The sequence below is a fragment of the Gavialis gangeticus genome, unplaced genomic scaffold, assembly GCF_001723915.1.
Source record: "Gavialis gangeticus isolate Ggan-Ray unplaced genomic scaffold, GavGan_comp1, whole genome shotgun sequence".
Lineage (NCBI taxonomy): Eukaryota > Metazoa > Chordata > Crocodylia > Gavialidae > Gavialis > Gavialis gangeticus.
The window spans coordinates 245,891-255,781 of record NW_017729015.1 but is presented as its reverse complement, the minus strand read 5'-3'; the positions used below and the strand labels follow the sequence as shown (position 1 = coordinate 255,781).

Genomic DNA, 9,891 nt, shown 5'->3' with positions numbered 1-9,891 from the left:
AGGAGTGAAGGGCACCAGCAGGGCCAGGGGGCAGTGGGTCAGGACTGGCCACTGATCTTTACAAATGGATCCTGGTACAAAAGAGGTTGAGAACCGCTGGACTAGATGACCTCCTGAGGTCCTTTCCAACCCAAATTTTCTATGATTCTATAGGGATAAAACTAAGTAATCTGAATCAACTGATTAGTAAATTTATTTTTTAACCTTTCTATGTCATGCTGTGCAAGAAAATACTAATTTAAGGTTACTCCCATAAATTTATGTTTCAAGTGGTTTAAAAATTTTGTCTATGTCTATTCCAAACATACAGTTTGTCCAGTAAAAAATATCATCCACAAAAATCTTTGCCTTGCACAAATTTCCTGGACCATCATGGCTACAACAGCATGCCTGCACTACTGAAATAGTGTTGTTTTAAAAACAATCTATTTACAAATCATCTAAGGAAAAGATGGTTTATGCACATTTTAAGGTACTTGCATTTACTGGATACCCACTTACTGTATATCATATGAAACTTATAGCAAGTAGCTTTGCACACAATTCAAGAATCACAAAAAGTATGAAAAATGAGAAAAATGAATTTAAAAAGTGGCCATTTTAAAAACATTACAAGATATAGCGCATGAGTACATGCCATTTACAAACTCTTCAGTAACCTGGCAGGCAGTACTGGACTTCAGCCCACTATGAGACTTCATGCGAAGATTGATTTTCAGCTGACATCATGTAGACATTTTTGAAATACTGAAACTTCACCACACCATGACAGCATTTACGAGTACTACGTAAATGCGCAGTCACCACTGTGCAGTAGCGTCTCATGTAGACACACCCTAAGGGTAGAAACAAACATTGCCTGATGTCTCATTTGTGCTGTCATAAACATTTTTATGCTGGCACAAATGGTGAGCAAACAGACAAATCAGTGATGTGACAAAAGGCAGTGTTAAGTAGTTCTGCTTTATTGAGGCAGAGGTCTATTTGCTCTGCATCAGGAGACAGAGAGCAGCCCAGAGCTGCCCTGGATGGGAGCTCTAGGCGCTCAAGAGGGCCTGGATCCTCTGTACCCCAAAAATTCCCACACAGGATTGGGCCCCTTCAAGCTTCAGAAACACCTGTCCAGCTTTCCTTGCTTAAAGGTGCACTGTAGGGAATCTCAAGGTGTTCCCTGCCTACAGGCACCCACCCACCCTGGGATCTCCAGGGATGTCTCTCTCCAAGCAGGGAAAGCCCATGAAGATCTTTGTGTTGAGGCACAGCACCTGGGGAATGTCCAGTGCCCATGCACTGGGACCTGTGCCGGATTCCACATTGACCTGTCCTTCACTCAGAGGCATGGATTGCTGCAAGGGGCAGGGCAGTAGGAACCAGGGAATCCCCAGGGCCTCATGCCTCTGTGTTGGAACCTGTGCTGACCCATGCTTGCCTCCATGTCCCAGACAAAGAGGTATGGGGTGGTACAGGACCTGGGAAATTCCTGGTGCTCCAAGCCTCCATGACAGGACCTCTGTGTGATGCTGTGTGCACGCTCTCCTACACCTCCATGCCAGGAGCCACACCAACCCATGCTTCATGCAAAGGCATATGTGGGTTGATGTGTGAGGCATGGAGGTGTAGGACTCCCCAAGTTCTTTAATGCTCTGTGTGGAGCCATGTATGCCTCCATGTGAGGCACAGGTCAGTGAGGGATCAAGGGCCCCAACAAGAAGGCACGGGGCAGTAAGGGATGTTGGGACATTCTGGGCAAGAGGAACATATTGACTGGTCCCACATTGGACCTCTGCCCAAAGCAGGACAATAGGTGACATATTTTGCCCAAGAAAGTAGATCAGCTGGGCAAGGACACACCCTGCCACAGCCTGACCCACTTCATTTGGCAACGTCAACCATGCAGTTGGTCCACTAAAAGACATCTTCCACAAAAATCTTTGCCTCAGGCTAGCTTGTAACTATCAGCTCAATTCACTGACTACATTTAATTCCTTTATTCAAGGCATCATTTGGTTGAGTGAAAAATGTTGACAAAAAGTTTATGTACTCAAATATTTAAGATCATTTTATTTTATTTTATAGTTTAATTTTTTATTTTTATATGCTGTTTCATCTGCTTAATTAAATTCCAGTTACAATCCTGATGCAGCTGTTTGATTCAGATAATGGGCAAAAGAGATAGCTGCCTCATAAAAAGGAATTTATATAATTCACCAATATCTAACACTGAAAATTAGTAAGAACCTGCAAATATTAAACTATATAACTGATGTAATACATGTATACCGTTACAATGTACCCTCTCTGACAGGAAAAAGATTTGTCAAATCTAAAATAAAAGCTATATCAAACGAGAACACATCTTTTTTTCAGAAAATACTGATGTACAAATGAAAAACTTGATTACACATTTGATTATTTAGACTGAGACTTTTTGCTTAGTTATTTAAATCAATTAGTGATTTAAATTCTTCTGCCTTCTGTGCATGTGTGCAGTCTCTGTACTCACCTCCGACATTGCCCTTGTATTTGTTATAGATTTCTCGCACTCTGCGATAGCGGAAAGCCAGCTTTCTCATCCAGTCCCCTCCACCTTGGACACCCATTGACGAGCTGTTATTTGTACTGCTTGCTGAGCCAGTGAACCCATCCGTGGAGAAACTGTAGTTGCTATATCAGAAAAACAAACCTGTTACGCATGCTGTAGTGACAGGCTGGCTTTAAAGCCACCTAACTGGGGATGTTCTAATTTCATACTCTGTTCATAACTGATCAAGTTTTCCCTGTGCAGCAGGCAGGAATTTCCTTAGCACAGCTAGTCTTACATTATTGACGACAGGCAGAAAAGTAGGCCAGAGTGACACCTTAGAGAATAACTGGTTCAAAGAAGCATGAGCTTTTGTAGATGACAGCCTACTTCATCACATGCCATCTCTGGAGATAGAGATTGTGTGCGCTTCCTGGCAATACACTGAAGTCAAGTAATATACTTCAGTCAGTTCACCTGCAATATACTTCTCTTGCAGGTGAAATAGCAACAGAACATTTTAATTATTCCACCTCTCCACCACAAGTAAACTTTCTGTCATTATCTAATTATACCTCCTATACATGTGTAGCATTACATTCCCTTTCAACCACTTACAATAATTAAGTATCATCACTCTCTTCATGTCTCATCCTTTCTAGGTCAGACCCAATGAGTTTATCAATAGCAAAGGATAGCTTTAAATATAAGCTGTGAGATGCAACTCTTATATGCATGGTTCTATAGGGATGCAAGTGTAGCAACCCCACTACAACTTTAACTCTGTTTTAGGGTTAGCGTTAAGGTGATCTGGCTAACTTGTTTAGCTACAGGCTCACGCAAGCAATTTCCCCTCCCATTTTAAAGAAATTACATTGGACATTTGCACATCCTCTAACTGGACTTTTCCTCCTCTGAACCCTCATTTCTCAAACTTTTGTTGAGCAAGGGCAGCAGGACTATATGCAGCATTACCAACACCATCTCCCAGTGCAAGGCAGGAGATGACACTATTTTACTGAAATCTTTACACACACACACACACTTGTTTGTATGCTGATGCTTGGGGTTTTGAGATATTTATTTTTTAACCTACAAAGTCCTAATAAAGTTGTTTAAACTAACAAATATGTTTTTAGAACCTAATAATGCTGAAGCTGGATATCTAAGACTCAGTCTGATTTAGCCCTATAGACACCCCCAATCATTGTGTGCATTGGGGGGGGAGGCGCTGAATTAAGTAGTACACAAAAACTGCAACTTCCTGCAGGATCTCACAAGCTACATGTTTGATGATTCTCTCTAAGATCTTGCTGCCTGTCACCCAGCAATTCACCCACAGTCCATTTCTTTTAATCCAAGTTCCCCATTTTCATAACTTATATTTACTGTGCTGTTTCTCTTCCATCAACTGGTGGATTAGGCCAGCAGTCACCCAAAGTAAATGAAGGATTTATATGAGGGCAAGCTTCTGCAGTTTGGCTTCTACCTCCTGCACAGTAAGAATGGGCACATAGGCACAATCCACAGAGCAGCTTACATGCAGTAAACCCGCACATTTCACCCCACAGTAAATTGTTAATTTTACCATGGAACAGCAAACAGGCCAGCTACAGAGGAGCTACTGAGGAGTTTGCTAGGGAAGGTCTGCTTGGAAAGAGAAGCATGAAGTGAGAGGCTGCAAATTAGAAGACCCAGAGGCATGACTGCAGGACGTTGCAATACCAGAGCCGCTGCTACCTTCCAGCTCTTCCTCTGCTTCCACCAGTGAGGTGTCTGTCCAGGCAAGACCACACACCATTGAGGCTTCCACCCAGGTCCTGGTTTTGTGCTGTGCAGACTGAAGCTTGTAGATTCCGGTGTCAACCAGGTGGGGGAGTGCCTGCAGCGTGAGTGGTGCCTTCTGGTGATGTCCAGAAGGTAAAAGAGCTACAAGAGAAGGTAGCAAAGCTTCGAAGCATCCTCCACCATGAGGACTTCATCAATTCCATGCTGGAGAAAACCTCTAGGACTGTGGAGGAAGGACTGCCTGAGATGGTGCTAGAACAGGAAGGGCTTGGAGCATGTGTGGTCCCAGGAAGGTGGAAGCTTGTATCTTCTGGAAGCAAGAAGTTGTCATCCCCACGTGCAGTGGTTTGCTTGGAGATCAGATATGGAAGGTAAGCAACAGAGAAGGAGGAGCATATTCCATTGGTGGAAGAGGCCAGGCTAGGAATCCCCAAGGTGGGGAGGATCAAGACCACTTCCATGAAGAGGAAGCAATGGGTGGCGGTGGTTGTAGACACCCTTCTACGGAGGACATAGAGCTCCACCTGCTGGCCTGACCTGTTGTCCCAAGAGATCTGCTGCTGGCCTGGAGCTCAGATCCAAGATGTCACAGAAGGATTACCGAGACTTGTCCGGCCCTCTTGACTACTACCCCATGATAGGGGGACACCAATGATACTGCCAGGGGTGACCCTGAGCAGATCAAGAGTGACTACAGAGCTCTGGGTGCAAGAGTGAAGGGGATAGGGGCATAGGTCGTGTTCTCCTCAATCCTTCTGGAGGGGAAGGCCCTGGCAGGAACAGATGCATCCTGCAGATCAATGCACAACTGTGCAGGTGGTCACTGGCAGGGATTCGGCTTCTTTGACCATGGGATGTTGTTCCAAGAAGGCTTGCTAGGAAGAGACGAGATCCACCTGAAGAAGAGCGGGTAGAGCGCCTTTGCAGACAGGCTTATTAACCTAGTGAGGAGGGCTTTAAATTAGGTTCACCGGGGATGGAGAACAAAGCCCCAAAGTAAGAGGGGAAGTGGGAGACCTGGAGGAAGAGCAAGCAGGAGGGGGCAAGAGGGGACGTGCTCTCATACTTCCTGAGAAATCAGGGCAATCAACTAGTTACCTCAGGTGACCGTACACAAAAGCACAGAGCCTGGGAAACTACAGGCAATCCCCACTTAGTGCTCTTAATCAGTTCCTGAAAAACCGAGCATTAAATGAAGTAAGAATTAAGCAAAACCGGAAGTATCTGATGACCCAAGATGGCAACTGCAATGGTTTTTAATGACCCAAGATCATGACTGTGAGCGTTATAACAAAACTTGCTAAGTGCTAAGTGAAATCAGGTATCAATTTAAAATTAGCATTATAGCGAAATAGCGCTAAGTGAAACAGCATTAAGCTGGGGCTGCCTGTAGTAGGAAGAACTGGAAGTCCTTGTACAGTCACAGCACTATGATGTGCCTGGCATAACAGAGACTTGGTGGGATAGCTCACGTGACTGAAGCACTGTCATGGATGGGCACAAACTGTTCAGGAAGGACAGGCAGGGGAGAAGAGAAAGAGGAGGAGTTGCACGGTATGTAAAAGAGCTGTATGATTGCTCAGAGCTCCAGTATGAAATTGGAGATAGGCCTGTTGAGAGTCTCTCCGTTAAGTTTAGAAGGGAGAAAAACAAGGGTGATGTTGTGGTGACCAGGAGGATGAAGTAGATGAGACTTTCTTCAGACAACTAACAAATTTCCAGATCACGGGCCCTGGTTCTTATGGGGGACTTCAGTCACTGACATCTGCTGGGAGGGCAATATAGCAGTGCACAGACAATCCAGGAAGTTTTTGGAGAGTACTGGCGACAATTTCATGGGACAAGTGTTGGAGAGATCAGCTTGGGGCCATATTCTTCTTCACCTACTGCTCACAAACAGGAAAGAATTGGTGGGGGATACAGAAGTGGATGGCAAGTTGGGCAGCAGTGTCCATGAGATAACTGAGTTCAGGATCCCAACAAAAAGAATAAAGGAGAGCAGCAGTGTAAGGACCCTGGACTTCAGAAAAGCAGACTTTGAGTCCCTCATAGAACTGATAGGCAGGATCCTCTGGGAGGGCAGTTTGAGGGGAAAAGGAGTCCAGGAGAGCTGGCTGTATTTTAAAGAAAACTTACTGATTGTCCATGAACAAACCACCCCAAAGTACAGAAGGAATAGCAAATGTGGCAAGCAACCAGCTTGGTTTGACAGAGAGCTCTTCTGTGAGCTTAAACACAAAAAGGAAGCTTACAGTAAGCGGAAGCTTGGACAGACAACTTGGGAGGAGTATAAGAGTATTGCTAGGGCATGCAGGGATGAAGTCAGGAAGGTCAAAGTGCAATTGGAGGCACAACTAGCAAGGGACATGAAGGGCAATAAGAAGGGTTTCTACAAGTACGTTAGCAACAAAAGAAAGATCAGAGAAAGTGTGGGTCCCTTACTGAATGGGGGAAGCAACCTAGCGAACAGATGATGAAGAAAAGGCTGAAGTACTTGATGCCTTTTTTTACTCGGTATTCACAGGCAAGGTCTGCTCCTAGACTACTGCACCGGGCAGCACAGTTTGGGGAGAAGGTGAGTAGCCCTCAGTGGTCAAAGAACAGGTTTGGGACCATTTAAAACAGCTGGATGTGTAAAAGTACGTGGGGCCAGATGCAATACATCTGAGGGTGCTGAGGGAGTTGGCTGATGTGACTGTAGAGCCACTGGCCATTGTCTTTGAAAACTCATGGCGATCAGGGGAGGTCCCAGACAACCAGAAACTGGCATGCCCGGGCAAATATAGTGCCCAGCTTTAAGAAAGGGCAGAAGGAGGATCCAGGGAGCTACAGACCATTCGGCCTCACCTCAGTCCCTGGAAAAGTCATGCAGCAGGTCATCAAAGAATCCATTTAAGCACTTGGAGAAGGAGAATTAGGAACAGTCACCATGGATTCACCATGGACAAGTCATGCCTGACGAACCTGATTGTCTTCTCTGATGAGATAATTGGCTCTGTGGATGTGGGGAAAGCAGTGGACATAAAATACCTTGAATTTAGCAAGGCTTTTGATACGGTCTCCCACAGAATTCTTGCCAACAAGCTGAGGAAGTGTGGGTTGAATGAATGCACTGTAAGATGGATAGAAAGCTGGGTGGATTGTCAGGCTCAATGGGTAGTAATCAACGGCTCAATGTTTAGCCAGCAGCCAGTATCAAGTGGACTGCCCCAGGGGTTGCTCATGGGGCTGGTTTTGTTTAATATCTTTATTAACGAGCTGGAGGATGGGATGGATTGTACCCTCAAGCAAGTTAGCAGATGACACCAAGCTAGGGGGTTTAGTAGATAGTGGAGGGTAGGGCTAGGATTTACAGTGACCTAGACAACCTGGAAGATTGGGCCAAAAGAAATCCCATGAGGTTCAACAAGGACACGTGCAAAGTCCTGCACTTAGGATGGAAGAATCCCATGGCCTGCAGATGGACTAGCTAAGCAGCAGCTCTGCAGAAAAAGACCTGAGGGTTAAAGTGGACAATAAGAAAGATATGAGTCAGCAGTGTGTTCTTGCTGCCAGCAGACTGAGGGAAGCAATTATTCCACTCTATTCTGCACTGGTGAGGCCACATCTGGAGTACTGTGTCCAGTTTTGGACCCCCCACAATAGAAAGGATGTGGACAAGTTGGAGAGAGTCCAGCGGAGAGCAACGAAAATGGTTCAGGGGCTGGGGCACATGACTTCTGAGGAAAGTCTGAGGAAACTGCGTTTATTTAGTCTGCAGAAGAGAAGTCTGAGAGGGGATTTATTAGCAACCTTTAATTTCCTGAAGGGTGGTTTGAAAGAAGATGGAGCTAGACTGTTCTCAGATGCAAATGAACAAGGAGCAACGGTCTTAAATTGCAGCAAGGAGGGATTAGGTTGGATATTAGGAAGAACTTTCTCACTAGGGAAGTGGTGAAGCACTGGAATGGCTGACTTAGAGAGGTGGTGGAATCTCCACCATTGGAGATTGTTAAAGCCTGGCTTGACAAAGCCTGGCTGGAATGATCTAGTTGGGGATGGTCCTGTTTTGAGCAGGGGGTTAGACTAGATGTGACCTCCTGAGATCCCTTCCAATGTTAAATTTCTATGATTCTATGAGTCATACATCCACACTCCTGGTTTTCTGAACTTGTGCTACTTACTATGAATAGTTCTTTCCCCTATGTATTTATGATTCATTAAGTATTTAACCAAAGGTCTACAGGTACTGTACCGCAGTCAAACTAATCTGTTAACATGTTTTTTTATTTCCCCTTTAAAATGCTTGTACTATTTCTACTGTCAGGTCACATATAATGAGAACTGAATACAGTATTCAAGGCTCAGCATGATATTATAAATCCTCCAACTTTTTAAATTAAACCTAACCTTGTTTGGTTTAATTTTCCACTAAGATGCTTTCATAGATATCTGCACAATCATAATGTAGTCTTTCTTCCCCAGGTGTTAATTTTGAATGAAAGTCCATTTAAATTATGCCTTTCAATGTGCATTACATTATGATTGTCAACAGTGAAGTTCAAAGGACTAAACAACGTAGATACCAAACAAGGGTATAATTGCATGGCTACATTCATCACTTTATAGCAGGGGTTGGCAACTTTCTAGAGTGATAGGCTCCCACTCCTCTCCACATTACCCCCATCCTTTGCACCCAGGCCACCTGGTGCTGCCTCCACTGTCTGCCATTGCCTTTATCATGCACTGCTGATCTCCATCCCCAATAGCATGGAGAGGGCCAAATCTAGTTGTGACAGTGAGTGGTGGGTGCTATAGGAGAGGGAGAGGGGGCAGGGGTGCTGCAGACAAATCAGCAGCACAATGCAGTGCATAGAGGGAGAACACACCAGACCAAGATGCATGCTGCCAATCCTCCATGCCACCATGGGCTGGATGCAAGCACTTCATGGTCCAGATCTGATCCATGGCCCATAGTTTGATGACCCCTGCTTTACAGAATGACTATTTCCATCTTATCTTCTTATGCTGTCCCAATACAGGAAAAGCATGAAGCTGGAATTAGGAGACTGTACCTTTGTGATAAAACATGACTGTATGGAACCAGATCTTGTTCATCTTCCAAGACAATTCATCAACCTACTTGTATTAACATGGGATCTGGTCAAGGCCTCTGCAAAGCTTTCAGAGGGCACGATTTAGGAGGCTGGGACCATTGGTTTTTCTAAAAGTTGTATTATATTGAACACACAAACAAAGCTTAATGAAATAATTATAATAATATGAGAAGATATCCATCATCTCAAAAACTTTAACTGCCGTCATCACTCAAAAGGAAAGTTATTGACCACTTTACCCACTTTAAGGTCCCAAACAATGACAGAGCCCAGAAGTGGATCCTGCCAGAGTCATGCTGAAATGCTTAGCTGTGAAGCTGCCCACCAGACCATCCCAACCAGAGCAGCTTTAAGCTTGTCATTAATTCCACACCCTTCCTCAGTAGACCACCACCTTAGGTCTTGTCCATTGTCATCAGAAGCGACATCATCTATGTGAACCTGGTCACACTCCTGTTAGAGACAAAAAAAAAAAAAAAAAAAAAA

At 44.6% G+C, this 9,891-nt stretch overlaps 1 protein-coding gene and 1 long non-coding RNA gene across 5 annotated transcripts in view; one reads left to right on the top strand and one right to left on the bottom strand.

The window, feature by feature from the left end:
• EYA3 (EYA transcriptional coactivator and phosphatase 3) overlaps positions 1-9,891 on the bottom strand; it is a 156,631-nt gene that overhangs the window by 33,394 nt on the left and 113,346 nt on the right. For all 4 annotated transcript variants that reach the window (XM_019512107.1, XM_019512106.1, XM_019512109.1 and 1 more), the window contains 2 exons: positions 9,800-9,858; positions 2,504-2,664 (listed from right to left, as the gene is read on the bottom strand). In XM_019512107.1, the coding sequence (XP_019367652.1) occupies positions 2,504-2,664; positions 9,800-9,858 (220 nt within the window). The remainder of the gene's footprint in view (positions 1-2,503; positions 2,665-9,799; positions 9,859-9,891) is intronic.
• Positions 7,246-7,585, top strand: LOC109293958. Its single transcript, XR_002096430.1, has 3 exons — positions 7,246-7,403; positions 7,499-7,501; positions 7,574-7,585. It is a non-coding gene; the product is annotated as an uncharacterized LOC109293958 (long non-coding RNA).